The sequence below is a fragment of the Salvelinus alpinus genome, chromosome 38 (genome assembly GCF_045679555.1).
Source record: "Salvelinus alpinus chromosome 38, SLU_Salpinus.1, whole genome shotgun sequence".
Classification (NCBI taxonomy): Eukaryota; Metazoa; Chordata; class Actinopteri; order Salmoniformes; family Salmonidae; genus Salvelinus; species Salvelinus alpinus.
In genome coordinates this window covers 1,520,207-1,536,757 of record NC_092123.1, presented here as the reverse complement: position 1 = coordinate 1,536,757, position 16,551 = coordinate 1,520,207, and the positions used below count along the sequence as shown (strand labels likewise).

At 43.9% G+C, this 16,551-nt stretch overlaps 1 protein-coding gene across 1 annotated transcript; it reads left to right on the top strand.

Moving 5' to 3' along the window:
- The first annotated feature begins 51 nt into the window (after positions 1-51).
- LOC139566499 (titin homolog) lies at positions 52-5,857 on the top strand. The gene is made up of 8 exons (XM_071387777.1): positions 52-542; positions 693-1,538; positions 1,685-1,884; positions 2,163-2,442; positions 2,584-2,702; positions 2,879-2,926; positions 3,019-3,108; positions 3,261-5,857. Exons 2-8 carry the CDS (start codon positions 714-716, stop codon positions 5,221-5,223), a joined length of 3,525 nt encoding a protein of 1,174 aa, XP_071243878.1. The 5' UTR covers positions 52-542; positions 693-713; the 3' UTR covers positions 5,224-5,857.
- Positions 5,858-16,551: the final 10,694 nt, after the last annotated feature.

Genomic DNA, 16,551 nt, shown 5'->3' with positions numbered 1-16,551 from the left:
GGGGGGGGGTGTATACTTTGTTTATGGAAGATGTACACAAGAGCTATGTTTCATTATACTCCAAACCTACAGGTGGCAGTATTGTGACTGGGCGTCTAGTCGACCATTTTTCTTTTGTAGGAAGGAGAAGCCCCGCGCATGCGTGACTGCACAAAAAAGGACCATCGAAACACACCGACTTCTACGCTATATTACTTTCAAGAGTTATCCTACCTAAAGTAGTTTGAAATGTAATGTCTTTGCCTTAATCTATGTTTGATATACCTTATAAAAGGCCGTATTTGTGTGATCGCTAGTGCAAATTCGTTGTTCTTCTGTGGTACTGTAGTTTGTTTGCAATATTTCGCATGTAGCTGGCGGGAAGTGAAAATGTTATCATATATCTCCCTTTACGATATTTTAATCAATTAGCCAATGGAAGGTGTTTTTTAACCAGGGCGTTCCGCACTTATTGTTTTTGAAAATCACGGTCGATTAATGTGAGAAAAGTACTTACACCGGGGCTTTTTCTGGATGGTAGCGTCCCACTGGAAGGATCCGCTGTGAGTCTGCTTTGTTTCTCAAACCATACATACATTTTATCTGCTCCCCCACAGGAGAATTGTATGTTTAACAATTGCAATGTGAGTTTTATTAATAGGTTATCAGTCTTCGATTAACAACCATCAGCTCCTTTTTTGTCCCCTTTGAAGCGCTCTGACATTACCACCACAATGTCTCAGTCAGAGACGTGTTGCATTTGTGGGGTGAGGTTTGTGAGGGGGCCCAAGGGTTACAACAGGAGGAAAGTCACCACGCTGACAAGCCCCAAGACCTTCCAGCTAGTCTTTGACATCACTCCTGATGACTCATCCTTCCTCTGCTGGGTCTGTCTTGGTGTGCTCAGAAGGAAAACCAAGCAGGATGGGAAGCTTTGGACTTGGTCAGATTTGCCAACAAAAGTTGGCAGACCTCGAAAGCCCAGTGCCAAAATACCAAGTTCATCCACAACTTTATCCAATCAAACTCCAATTAGAACCAACCCATCTTCTTTATCCATAGAGGAGTCCATTGCTTCTAAAAAAAACAAACGGAGGCCAGTTCGGCAGTGGGACGGGGAGAAATGGACCACCATGACTTCTCGTTCCCCAGAATCCCATTCAACGACCATCAGACGACCTCCAACGCCCATAGCCCCAACCACGCACTCTTTAACACCATCAAAGCAAGTAAATTCCTCAACATTATCAAGTCACACTTCAAATCAGATCAGTTCCCTGTTCTCCTTTGGAGAGCGGACAACAAAAAGACATCCGAAGGCACCCCAATCTACAACACACTCCACACTCCTGTCTCCATTCCCCGTTGACGAAGGTATAAGTCCCAAGAAGAAGAAGCTCCCTTTCTCCAAGACTAAGCAGAGCTATGGGTTTGGACCTCATGCCAAGGCCCTGTATTACATGCACAGCCACCAGCACCTGAAGGCCTTCAGGTCCTTGATGAAGACCAAAGCTAGAGAAGCCATGACCCTTTTCCTCGCCGAGGTCATCGCCCAGGAGGTAATTGTTTTAACATAATTCATTTAAAGAGTGTATTTGTTTATAGGCTACCTGCAGTTTATGGCTCATCAGGTGTGAGTGTGTCGTTGTTGACGATAGATGTGTTTGGCAAAGAAATGTACATGTCCATCTGTCTGATTTACCAGAGTAAGGTATTGATGAACGACCAACGTGGGCCATTGCGTCAGCCGCTGACTGAGGCGAGTGTGAGTGGGTTTTCCTGGGACGCGGTTCTAGCGTGGGGGGAAGAAAAGGCCCCTATGACCCTGGCATGTCTTAGGGCCATGTTCCCCAAACCCAACACCATCAGGACACGGGTTATGATGGGAGCAAGGACAACGAAACGGTGAGAGAAGAAGAGAGAATCAATTAATAATCATTGATTGTAGGCACTTTTCCAGATAATCAAAGCATTTCTATTGTATGGGGGTCACAACAGTTAACTGGCTTTTCTTAAAATTTTTACATTTAAAATTCTGTTTTATACTTGAACTCAACCCTGGAAAATGAAAAAAATGGTTCCACAGGGCTGAATTATGTGACTGCTGTTCATTATTAATGACTTGCTCTCTGTGTGCATGAAGCATAATTTGGTTATAACATGTTTTCCGTTATCTTTTGAAGCCCGAGGACAGAAGAGGACGCAGGTGATGTAGTCAGCCAGAGGGCGGGGCTTATCTTGGCCATAGTCCTCTACACCTCCATGCAGAAGTGTAACTTCATCCAGGCCTCTCTGGGGGTCGAGTTCTGGAAACAGGGCTGTCCTCTCAGCGTGTTCAAAGCCCTCAGTGCCCTGGGGGTGTGTCCCAGTGCTGCCTCCACCAGGAGACACGCAGAGAGGCTGACAACTGGCTTTGATCCACCTCAGCAGGACCGGACAGAGGGGGTGGAGGAGGAGCCTGGGGTAAGTTTTACTCCCTCAGGAGAAAAAGTGATCTGTTTGTTTACTTTTGTATGTCTCTTTGTGTCTGTGTATTAAATGAGCTTAGAAAATTTCCCCTTGATTTGTTCTGGTGTAGTTCTAATTCATTTGTGGTCCCTGCAGGACTCCTTTTGTAGATCTGAGGATGAGAGTCTGACTCTGAGTTGTTCTGAAGAGAATCCCAGTTCCTCCCCAACCCAGTCTCTGAACTGGTTCTCGGACCAATCCCACTCCAGAGACGGGTAAGAACCATTTCCTGGAGGGAGTAGTTTCTAGTAGTGTAGTTGCGCAAAATTAGCAGTCCGTAGCTACGCTTTTGGTAACCACAAAGTCTGTCCATAAAACTACCTCGCACAGAAAGGTGGGATTAACTGGAGGTAATTTTGAGATTCTCATCTATTTATCTATGTGCGCTCAGGTCCTGGTCCGATCAGAGTTCCAGATCTGACTCCAGACCTGACTCCAGGTGAGAGTCTTGTGTTTTTGATGTGTTTTTGTTTGATGATGATCCCTCTCTCCTTGTGCCCCCTGACCTTTGCCCTGTCGTGTCCACTGCAGGAGCGACGACCACCAAGGCCCTACTCAGAGGCCTGACTCCCGGGAGTACCAGAATCTGATCAAAGAACATGGTTACCACAAAGTCCAGAAGTAAGTTATGGAGAAGTGATCCTCTACAGAGCTGTAGTAATCAAACTGAATTTTGGTTGAGGACCTGTGTATATAGGTTGTCACGTTAACCATTTGCTCTTATCTCAAGGATATAACCTACTAGTGTCTTCCTGTCCCTCATGCCTTTACAGACCTACATTGAGTCGATGGGCGAAGAACAGTGAGGACAAAAGGGAGGCAAAGGAAAAACCTGTTCAAAACCCCAAGAGAAGGAAGATGACGAAAAAGAAACCTGCTCAATCGCCTCCAGTAGTAAACGCAACTGGCGCGCACCGTTCAGACATGGAGACTTCTCAAGTAAGTAAGGTAAACTTGGAACCCGTTCAAACGTCTCAAGTAGACAACACACACGTGGAACCCGTTCAACTCAACGATACAAACAAGAAACCTGCTCATATAAGTGAGACAAATGTACAACTTGCTCAAATGTCTGTTATGAGCGAGACATACATGGAACAAATGAAGATTCCTAAAAGAGGCAGGCCAAGGAAGGAACTTGCTCAAATGTCTCTAATGAGCGAGACAAACATGGAACAAATTATAATGCCCAAAAGAGGCAGGCCAAGGAAGGAACTTGTTCAAGTAAGTGAAACAAACATAGAACACACTCAAACTCCACAAATAACCGACACACACTTGGAACCTGCTCACAAGCTCAGAAGTCCAAGGAAGAAACCTGTCCAAACGCCCCAGGTAACTGACACACAAAACAAACCCATTCAAGTAACCAATACAGACATTAAACTTGCTGAGACAAACAAAGAATCTGTTGTACAGGCCAAGAATGGGAGGCCAAAGAAGGGATTCGTTCAAATTCCACAATTAACCGACACTTGCATGGAACCCATTCCGGTAAGGAAGGTAAACGCGGACACCACTTTAATGCCCAGTAGCATGAGATCAAGGAAGAGACCCAGACGAGTTCCCCAAGTATCCGGCACAAACCAGGAACGAACTCAAATGCCCAAAATAACCAAAACCAACAAGGAATCCTTAAAAATGCTTCAGAAAATGGACACACACATGGCACCTGCTGTAACATCTAAAAGAGGGAGGACAAGGAAGGGACCAATTGAAATATCTCAAGAAACCGACTTGCACACAGAAGCCGGTCTAATGCCTCAAGCTGGTGAAATGAATCAGCAACGTATCGAAGGACGGGAAATAAATAAAGAACCCGCTGAACCCCAAAAACTCACTGGAAAGCCTAAAGTAAATCAGACAAAGAAAGTACCTGCAAAGACACCTGAAGAACTAGATCAAATGGAATTAATTCCAAAGCGCAAAAGAGGCAGGCCAAGGAAAGAACTTTCTCAAATAAGCAACACAAGCAAGGAAACCCCTTCAATGCATAAAATAAGCAAAACAGGCAAAAAACCTGCTCTTACCCGGGAGATAAAAATTATTGTCAATAGGATGGAAAGCTGTAGTGCTGCTGAAATGCCCCAAATACGTGAGATGAACAATGAACCTGTTCAAGTAAGTGTGGAAAACTTTGAACCTGTTCAAAGACTGAGTGGGAGGTCAATGGAGGGACTCGTTCAAATGCCCCAATTAAGCTGCACGGACATGGAACCTGGTAAGTTAGGCAGGACCATCATTGAAACCACTTCAACGGCAGAAAGTACTGACAAAGAATCCGTTCAAAGGCCTCAAGCAAACGAAACAAATGCAGAACTTGCTCAAACGTCTCAGATAATGGAAACGATAAAGGAACACATTCAAGTAACCAACACAGACAAGGAAACCGCTTCCGTGCCCAGAAGAAGCTGCACAGACACGGAACTTGCTAAAAGGTACAAAATGAGTGACTTTCAGACCCGGGTAATAAGAATAGTTGACACTAGGATGAGGGCAAACAAAGAATCTGTTTCAATGCCTCAAGTACACGACACAAACCAGGACCCTGAACCTGCTGCAACACCTGAAATAAGCGACACAAACAATCAATCCACGCGAGTGATCAGAATAGTTGTTAACAGGAGGATACCGGCAGACATATGTAGTCACACCCGGAAAAGCCTGGAGTGTCTGGCTGAGGTAGCGGCCAAATGTGCTCCATTAGATGTTCAATCTGCCGAAGAGGATGGATAGATAGGTAGACGCATGTAACTTATCATTATAACAAACTTCACAACATGACGTCTCAGAAAGAAAAAGAATTCTGAAAGGGTATAACCCTAACCTGAGGGGTGGGGAATAGTCTGCAATCAAATGTCTTCTTCTGTTTTCGTTTTACTGTAATTGTACATACCAGGCCTTTGTCTTATCAAATGAACAAGGTGGAGAAGACAATTGCTATGTACATAATCCCAGCAACAGTCTTTTGTGTTTTTGTCATTGTGTCCACAGTGTATTTGTTAATCTTATCCCATTTTGTATTTAGTTGTTCTGGTTGTACTTCTGTGTTTGTTGACAATGTAATAAAATGTTGTGTTTTGTACTAAGGGAATTACTGCAGTCTTAGTATCCATGCTAATTTCAGGGTATTTGTTTTCGTTACACTTACAAATGTTATTTGACTAAAAGCAAAGACTAAACCAAAACAGATTTGCCCACTAATCTTTAAATTGGTAGGAAACAACCACAGTGTTTCTTGACTCAAGGCTTTTCCTTTCATACTGTTTTTGATGTATACATTCTTGCAATAATATCCTGTGATAATTTTGTGTATATTACTGTTGTCTCATGTAAAAACGAAGCTCACAGAATAAACAGTACAATTGTATACATGGATACCAATGCTTCATAATAAAACATATTTGAAACTAGAAAAACAACCACAGTGAGATTCAAGCCTCAGGCATCAACAACATTAGAACCAGTGACCTGGTCCATACCTCTGTAGCTAGTCCACGGCGCCATCAGGGGTAGGGACAACCTTTGTTTTTTCACATATTTGAAGCTGTTCTATCGGTTAGTCTTTTCGAATTTTGTTAGATTAGAAAAGTGAAGTGTATATTGGGTAAGGTTGGAGAACAAAAGTTGAAATCCAGAAGGTAAATGTTGAACTTTTGTTGCACACATCCAGATGATGCTGCGTACCATTTTGGGCAATGACGCTGTACGTGTGATCTAGGCCTAAAAGCCTTTTCTAATATTTGACTCAGACCCTCGATCACACCTACAGCATCATCAATCAATCCAATGTATTTATAAAGCCCTTTTTACATTGGCCAATGTCACAAATTGCTATACAGAAACCCAGCCTAAAACCCCAAACAGCAAGCACCGTGGCTAGGAAAAACTCCCTAGAAAGGCAGGAACCTAGGAAGAAACCTAGAGAGGAACCAGGCTCTGAGGGGTGGACAGTCCTCTTCTGGCTGTGCCGGGTGGAGAGTATAACAGAACATGGCCAAGATGTTCAAACGTTTATAGATGACCAGTAGGGTCAAATAATAATAATTACAGTGGTTGTCGAGGGTGCAACTGGTCAGCACCTCGGGAGTAAATGTCAGTTGGCTTTTCATAGCCGATAATTCAGCGTTTGAGACAGCAGGTGCGGTAGAGAGAGAGAGTCGAAAACAGCAGGTCCGGGACAAGGTAGAACATCCGGTAAACAGGTCAGGGTTCCATAGCCGCAGGCAGAACAGTTGAAACTGGAGCAGCAGCACGACCAGGTGGACTGGGGACAGCAAAGAGTCATCTGGCCAGGTAGTCCTGAGGCATGGTCCTAGGGCTCAGATCCTCAGAGAGAAGAGAGCAAATTAGAGGGACCATACTTAAATTCACACAGGACACCGGATAAGACAGGAGAAATACTCCAGATATAACAGACTGACCCTAGCTCCCTGACACATTAGCTATTGCAGCATAAATACTAGAGGCTGAGACAGGAGGGGTCGGGAGACACTGTGGCCCCGTCCAACGATACCCCCGGACAGGACCAACCAGGCAGGATATAACCCCACCCACTTTGCCAAGGCACAGCCCCCACACCACTGAAGGGATATCAACAGACCACCAACTTACTATTCCGAGTATAGCTCACGAAGATCTCCCCCATGGCACGAACCCGGGGGTGGCGCCAACCCAGACAGGAAGATCACATCAGTGACTCAACCCGTTCAAGTGACGCACCCCTCGTAGGGACGGCATGGAAGAGCACCAGTAAGCCAGTGACTCAGCCCCCATAATACGGTTAGAGGCAGAGAATTCCAGTGGAGAGAGGGGAACCGGCCAGGCAGAGACTCACATGGATAGGCAGACCATTCCATAAAAATTGAGCTCTATAGGAGAAAGCCCTGCCTCCAGCTGTTTGTTTAGAAATTCTAGGGACAATAAGGAGGCCTGCGTCTTGTGACCGTAGCGTACGTGTAGGTATGTACAGCAGGACCAAATCGGGAAAGATAGGTAGGAGCAAGCCCATGTAATGCTTTGTAGGTTAGCAGTAAAACCTTGAAATCTCTTGTTCAGATATTAGTAAGTGGACTGGAGGCAGGGCATGAAAGGGATAACGAATCCAGTTGTTTGTGTCATCCGTTTCGGGAAAGTACCTTCGTAATTGCGCACCCAACTCACTCGTGCTTCACTATATCACATTTGACATTGTCCGTAAGCTTGAGTTCATTTGCACACAAAAAATCATACAATGATGGAAAGACCTGTGTGTTGTCCATGTTAATGCAGACAGAAAGAGCTCCAACTTCTTAATCATAGCCTGAATTTTGTCCCGCACATTGAATATAGTTGCGGAGAGTCCCTGTAATTCAGATCATTCAGGCGAGAAAAAACATCACCCAGATAGGCCAGTCGTGTGAGAAACTCGTCATCACGCAAGGGGCCAGACAAGTGAAAACTTTAAGCTCGTCTCTCAATAAAAAAAAAAAACTGTCAATACTTCTCCCCTTGATAACCAGCGCACTTCTGTATGATGTAAAAGCGTTACATGGTCGCTGCCCATATCATTGCATAGTGCAGAAAATACACAAGAGTTCAGGGGCCTTGCTTTAACAAAGTTAACCATTTTCACTGTAGTGTCCAAAACGTCAAGCTGTCAGGCATTCCCTTGGCAGCAAAAGCCTCTCCGAGTTGATGATGGCTCTGAAAGCCTTTTGGAGTGGGTCTGTGGACTTTTCCATGTGAATATTAAAGTCACCAAAAATTAGAATATTATCTGCCATGACTACAAGGTCCGATAGGAATTAAGGGAACTCAGTGAGGAACGCGGTATACGGCCCAGGATGCCTGTAAACAGTAGCTATAAAAAGTGATCGAGTAGTCTGCATAGATTTCATGACTAGAAGCTCAAAAGATGAAAATGCAGTCTTTTTTTGTTTTTGTAAATTGAAATTTGGTATCGTAAATGTCAGCAACACCCCCGCCTTTGCGGGATGCGCAGGGGATATGGTCACTAGTGTAACCTGGAGGAGAGGCCTCATTTAACACAGTAAATTAATCAGGCTTAAGTCATGTTTCAGTCAGGCCAATCACATCAAGATTATGATCAGTGATTAGTTCATTGACTATAACTGCCTTGGAAGTGAGGGATCTAACATTAAGTAGCCCTATTTTGAGATGGGATATCACAATCTCTTTCTATAATGACAGGAATGGAGGAGGTCTTTATTCCAGTGAGATTGCTAAGGCGAACACCGCAATGTTTAGTTTTTCCCAACCTAGGTCGAGGCACAGACACAGTCTCAATAGGGATAGCTGAACTGGCTACACTGACCTTGCTAGTGGCAGACTCCACTAAGCTGGCAGGCTGGCTAACAGCCTGCTGCCTGGCCTGCACCCTATCTCATTGTGGAGCAAGAGGAGTTAGAGCCCTGTCTATGTTCATAGTTAAGATGAGAGCACCCCTCCAGCTAGGGTGGAGTCCGTCACTTCTCAGGAGGCCAGGCTTGGTCCTGTTTGTGTGTGAGTCCCAGAAAGAGGGCCAATTATCTACAAATGGTATCTTTTGGGAGGGGCAGAAAACAGTTTTCAACCAGCGATTGAGTAGTGAGACTCTGTTGTCGAGCTCATCGCTCCCCCTAACTGGGAGGGGGCCAGAGACAATTACTTGATGCCAACACATCTTTCTAGCTGATTTACATGCTGAAGCTATGTTGCGCTTGGTGACCTCTGACTGATTCATCCTAACGTCGTTAGTGCCGACGTGGATAACAATATCCCTATACTCGCCAGTTGTTACGTTCCCCAGTTTCTGTGTTGTGGTTTTGTTTGTATGTGTGTGTTTCAGGATGGCTTTCTGATATTCCCCCAAGCAGCTGATTGGTCGGCCCCATTGCTAATTGGAGCTGACCCCGCCCTCTCGTCAGAGGGGCGGGGTCAGAGGATATCCCATTACAGACTCCTTCTCCAGCTAGAAAATCCAGTGTTCCTTTGTTAAAGAGGGCTGATGTTTATGTTCTGTGTTAGTTGTTGCTCAGAGATATATATATATATTTTTTTGTGTTAAGTATTTTGTAGCCGGTTCTGCGGAGCTATGTTTATGTCCAAAGGACTGTTTTGATTATTGAAATTGTTTGTATTATTCTGTTTTTGTTCCCAGGGGGGAAGGGGAAGGCACCTAGGGTGTGCTTAGGCAAGAGGCCTGCGGGCATACATAACCCGTAGTATTTACTGTCTATGCACACGTATAGGTAAGACCTGTACGGACCACCCCCTGTATTTTGGTTAGCGCACCAGGTGGTGCTAAAAGATTAGGTAAGTAGTGGTTAGGCAGGTAAGGTAGGAGAGTGGGGTCTCTAACTTTTACTTTCTTTGCTTTGGTTCCGTCCATCCCTTTTTCCCCAAATTCCTTCACACGGTAAATAAATAAGTTCCCAGTAAACGGTAAATTCTCTGCCTTTGTCATCCATACCCGCACCTACAGTCCCATACCTCTTTCACTCCACGGGGAGTTGAGTTGTAGCAGGGTGTTGCGTTCCCTCTTCCTAGAGGCGTACGTAACACCAGTTTTAGCCTTAGCCAGCACCATCTTCAGATTAGCCTTAACGTTGGTAGCCCTGCCCCCTGGTAAACAGTGTATGATCGCTGGATGATTCTTTTTAAGTCTAATACTGCGGGTAATGGAGTCGCCAATGACTAAGGTTTTCAATTTGTCAGAGCTAATGGTGGGAAGCTTCGGTCGTCTCAGACCCCGTAACGGGTGGAGGAGAGACCAGAGAAGGCTCGGCCTCTGACACCGACTCGTTGCTTAATGGTGAGAACCGGTTGAAAGTTTCTGTCAGCTGAATGAGTGACACAGGTTGAGCATTCCTGAGGCCATGAGAAAATTGTCTGGCTGCGGGGACTGTGCGAGGGGATTTATACTACTATCTGTACTTATTGGTGGCACAAGTTGTTTCATCCTTTCCTACACTTAAATTAACCTTGCCTAACGATTGCGTCTGAAGCTGGCTTTCAGCACGGCTGAAAGGCGATCGTTCTCCTGTATATTATGAGTACAGTAACTGCAATTAGAAGGCATAATGTTAATGTTACTACTTAGCTTCGGCTGGTGGAGGTCCTGTAGAACCATGTCCAGATAAAGCGTCTGGGTGAAGGAAAAAAGAATGAGCGAGGGGGGGGGGGGGGAATAAAAGTAAAAACTGTAAAGTTGGCAGGTAGCAAAGTAATGTCAGCAACAAACCGCACAGCAGCACATATACAAGTCCACAAGTTGTGACAGGAAATCATGCATTTTGGTACACCAGAATTACATTCATTTTCAATGGAATGCTGCGTTTGCCTTTCAGCATTCTGTGTGGTGCATATGTTGGATTTATTGAACGTGCAGTTGAAGTCAGAAGTTTACATGCACTTAGGTTGGAGTCATTAAGACTTGTTTTTCAACCGCTCCACAAATTTCTTGTTAACTACAGTTTTGGCAAGTCGGTTAGGACATCTACTTTGTGCATGACACAAGTCATTTTTCCAACAATTGTTTACAGATTATTTAACTTATCATTCACTGTATCACAATTCCAGTGGGTCAGAAGTTTACATACACTAAGTTGACTGTGCCTTTAAACGGCATGGAAAAGTCCAGAAAATGATGTCATGGCTTTAGAAGCTTCTGATAGGCTAATTGACAATTGGAGGTGTGCCTGTGGATGTATTTCAAAGCCTACCTTCAAACTCAGTGCCTCATTGCTTGACATCATGGGAAAATCAAAAGAAATCAGCCAAGACCTCCACAATTCTGGTTCATCCTTGGGAGCAATTTCCAAATGCCTGAAGGTACCACGTTCATCTGTACAGACAATAGTACGCAAGTATAAACACCATGGGACCACGCAGCCGTCATACCGCTCAGGAAGGAGACGCGTTCTGTCTCCTAGAAATGAACGTACTTTGGTGCGAAAAGTGCAACTCAATCCCAGAACAACAGCAAAGGACCTTGTTAAGATGCTGGAGGAAACAGGTACAAAAGTATCTACAGTGAGCACCATAATTCATTGGACAGTGACCATTTCTTTGTTATTTTGGTTCTGTTCTCTAGCACTTTGAGTTTGGAAGGATACAATGACAATGGTGATGAAGTGCAGACTGTCAGCTTTAATTTGAGGGTATTTTCATACATATCGGATCAGCCGTTTAGAAATTATAGAAGCTTTTGTACAAAGCCCTATTTTGGGCATCAAAAAACATTGAACAGTTTAACATAATGTAGAATAAAGTAATCATTGTTAATATTTGGTCGCATATCCTTTGCATGCAATGACTGCTTGAAGTCTGCGATGCATCGACATCACCAGACGCTGGGTATCTTCCCTGGTGATGCTCTGCCAGACTTGTACTGCAGCCATCTTCAGTTCCTGCTTGTTTCTGGGACTTATTGCCTTCAGTCTCCTCTTCAGCACGTAAAATACATGTTCAATTGGATTCAGATCTGGTGATTGACTCGACCAGTCAAGGATTTCCATTTTTTTGACCATCAAAAACCCCTTTGTTGCTCTAGCACTATGTTTAGGGTCATTGTCTTGTTGCATGATGAAGTGCCGTCCAATGGGTTTGGAGGCATTTGGTTTTATCTGAGCAGATAAAATATTTCTGTAGACTTCAGAATTCATTCTTCTTCTGTCTGCAGCCACATCATCGGTGAAGACAAGTGAGCCTGTTCCACTGGCAGCCATACAGGCCCAAGCCATAACACCCCCTCCACCATGTTTCACAGTTGAGGTGGTATGCTTTGGATCATGGGCATGTCTTTTTTCTTCTCCACACTTTCCTCTTTCCATCACTCTGGTACATGTTAATCTTTGTCTCATCTGTCCATAATACTTTTTTCCAGAACTCTTGGGGCTCTTTTAGGTGCTTTTTAGCAAACTGTAATCTCGCCTTTCTGTTCTTCAGGCTTATCAGTGGTTTGCTTCTTGTAGTGTACCCTCTGTAGTCCTGCTGGTGTAGTCTTCTACATATGGTAGACTTTGACACACCTGCATCCAGGAGAGTGTTTTTGGGCTGTTAGTGGGGTTTTCTTCACCATAGAGAGCATTCTCCAGTCATCCACTACAGTGGTCTTCCTCAGCCTACCGGGTCTTTTGACATTGAGTTCACCGGTTGTTTTTTTGTTAATGATGAACCAAACTGTTGACTTGGGCATTCCCAGGGTTTTGCAATGTTCCTGATTGATTGATTTTCATTTCTGAGCCTTATGACGGCCAGTTTCATTTGCATCGACACTGCTGTCTTCCTCATATTGTCACACCCCAACAACAACCTCCAAAGGCAATAGCAAAGTCTAGAATCAATGCTATTCATCAACAGCTCTCCTGCATTCACTAATGACACAAATGAATACACCTGCCTAACGACACACATCTGTGAAGCCAATTCAACAAATACTTGTAGTACCTTAAATGGGGGGGACCATGTACAAAAGTTTTCATCCGATATGTATGAAAATACCCTCAAATTAAAGCTGACAGTCTGCACTTCACCCTCATTGTCATTGTATCCTTTCAAACTCAAAGTTCTAGAGTACAGAACCAAAATAACATAAAAATTGTCACTATCCAATGAATTATGGTGCTCACTGTATATCCACAGTAAAACGAGTCCTATATCGACATAACCTGAAAGGCCGCTCAGCAAGGAAGAAGCCACTGCTCCAAAACCGCCATAAAAAAGCCAGACTACAGTTTGCAACTGCACATGGGGACAAAGATTGTACTTTTTGGAGAAATGTCCTCTGGTCTGATGAAACAAAAATAGAACTGTTTGGCCATAATGACCATCGTTATGTTGGAGGAAAAAAGGGGGAAGCTTGCAAGCCGAAGAACACCATTCCAAACGTGAAGCACGGGGTGGCAGCATCATGTTGTGGGGGTGCTTTGCTGCAGGAGGGACTGGTGCACTTCACAAAATAGATGGCATCATGAGAAAGAAAATTGTGGATATATTGAAGCAACATCTCAAGACATCAGTCGGGAAGTTAAAGCGTGGTCGCAAATGGGTCTTCCAAATGGACAGTGACCCCAAGCATACTTCCAAAGTTGTGGCAAAATGGCTTAAGAACAACAAAGTCAAGGTATTGGAGTGGCCATCACAAAGCCCTGAATTTGTGGGCAGAACTGAAAGCGTGTGCGAGCAAGGAGGCCTACAAACCTGACTCAGTTACACCAGCTCTGTCAGGAGGAATGGGCCAAAATTCACCCAACTTATTGTGGAAAGCCACCTGAAACGTTTGACCCAGGTTAAACAATTTAAAGGCAATGCTACCAAATACTAATTGAGTGTATGTAAACTTGACCCACTGGGAATGTGATGAAAGAAATAAAAGCTGAAATAAATAATTCTCTACTATTATTCTGACATTTCACATTCTTAAAATTAAGTGGTGATCCTAACTGACCTAAAACGGGGAATTTTTACTTGGATTAAATGTCAGGAATTGTGAAACTGAGTTTAAATGTATTTGGCTGAGGTGTATGTAAACTTCCGACTTCAACTGTATGCATCATTGTATGCGTGGAAGCTTGACAGAAATGGTATCCAGATGATGCTACCATTTCGCGCAATTGTCAGAACGACAGTGTCTTTGGGTTTGGTACAGCAGAAGTACATTCATTTCAAATGGAATGCTGTGTTTGCAGTGGTGCGTTCTGTGTGGTGTATATCCAACGTAAGCATCAAATTGTATGCATAGACTTGATAGATATAGTAGCAAAAAGGTGAATTGTTTACTTTTGTTGCACACATTCAGTAAAAATGTTTGACTGCAGAATTTATTAACTAGCATTAATGGAATGTTACTGTCGGTCTGATCGAGGCGGCACCTGCTGTTCTAACACCCAGATCACACCTACAGTGTCATTGGGTCCGCAGCATGATCTGGATATGTGCGCAACAAAAGTTAAGCATTCACCTTCTGCTACCATTTCCGTCAAGTGGTGAACACATACAGTTTGATGCCTACGTTCGATAAACCCAACGTATGCCCCACACAGAACGCACTGCAAGGCAATGCTACAACGCAAACGCAGCGTTCCATTGGAAATGAATGCACTTCCGGTGTACCAAAATGCAATGATACTGTCGGTGTGATCGAGGCATAAGCTCCACCCCACTGATAATTGTGCTAGAAAACAGGCCGGTATTCAAGGCGTGTTACACAGAAGAACAGCACACCCAACAATGCACCTTTTACAGGCATTGTTCCTGGCGTTTGTATTCAGGGTAAACACTGGCCATGTCGGGTCAAGCGTAAATTACCTAAGTCTGTTCTAATGCGCTGCTCTATAACGGGCATTAGTTTGAATCCTGGCCTTTTAGGCAGCGAGTCAATTCGAATGAGCGCGTTTGAGCAGCTAGTTAAAGTTGATTTGAAGGTATTTTATGATTTGAGTCGACATGTGCAGTGTTTCCACTGAATTCAATATATGCAAACATTGGGGAAAATGCCTGTAAAAGCTGCATTGTTGGCTGTCCAGTGTGCTGCACTATGAATTGAATCCAGGCCTTAGAACACCCTCCCCACCAGGATTTGAACCAGGGACCTACATCATGGAAAGACTTATGTCCTCCATTCACCTACTTCCACAGAGAGGTGTCTTGATTTCACTCATCTATACACCAATCACTAAGCTTTGCCCACTGATTGTTAGGAAGAAATCGCCAACGTGATTCAAACCAGTGACCTGCTGCATGGCAACCTGATTCCGGATGTACACATTTTGCATCTAGGGGCAGCACGGTTCTTGGCGGAATTTGCACTCAAGTCGTATACACTAAATGACCCTGTCAGTACAGATGAAGGGTTTAAATTTTAGACCGTTTGCTACAGCAGGAAAATTATCCTTCAGCAACAGGAAATGTGTATTTAATGGACATTTTTTGTAGGGGTTGATACATTTTTCATAAGGGAAAATCAAGTCTGACATTTCAAAGTGGAAATTACAAACTTCAGAAGCCTTTTTAAACCTCAAATACACCAAGTTAAAAATTCCCTCCAACAGGGTGATCAAATTAAGAACCTATATCTGTACAGCGATTAGATCTTAACTCTTAAACTTAAAACTCCACTCTTGCTGTTTGAGTAGTTTAGACATCCTGGACACACTCACTGTAAGCGCCCATTGAGCAAACTTTCATCCAACCAATTACATTAGAACAAAGGTAGCTCTTCCTCGAGGAAGGGGATAACTAGTCAGTTTCACAACAATGCATTCAACCGAAATGTCTTCAGCATTTAACCTGACCCCTCTGAATCAGAGGTGCTGGTGGCTGCCTTCACGTCATCAGCGCCCGGGGAGCAGTTGTTAACTGGCTATGTCATACCACTTTTATAATAAATGGGATGCGATGCAAACATGGTCATTCTTGAATAAGAAAAATAAGAACAATGATCTCAATACCTCCCTTTTTCCTTTGCTGGGGTCCTGTGGATGTGTGGGCCATAAATATAGCACCATCATTCTAAACATTTTAGCCATTTTGTTTGTTTGTAACAAGACCCTTCTCTGTAGTAAGGTTTACCAATTCCTATAGCCTTACATATTCTTCACAGAATGTTCACCAGTTTGCCACACACTAAGTACAGGAGACATGAAGAAAGTATTGACGGACCAAAAAATTGAAAAGATGCAGTTTTATTATTGCTTGGAATCCTGCAGACTTAAAATCATGGTACACCCATACACACAGCATTGAACTAGGGTAGAGCTTCTAGCTCTTGGCTCTTCTCCCGAACATACAGCAGGAAGAAGTTACCCCCTAACCACTGATAAAGGGTGAGATTTTTTCATCAACCTAAAGGTTAAGGTTAGGATTGGGGGTTAGGATTGGGGGTAAGGTAATCAGATCCTAGAGCTGCATTTACCTTGAGCCTTCTCCCCTAGAGCCTATCGTGCACTAAATATCACTGTACTTCAACACATTTACCCATTAAAAAGGAGCCTGGTGATACAAAATACAGATCAGATGGATTAAACAGGGTTCTCCCCAAAGAATGTAAGAGGGGTGCTGCAGGGGGGGTGGACTGGCTGC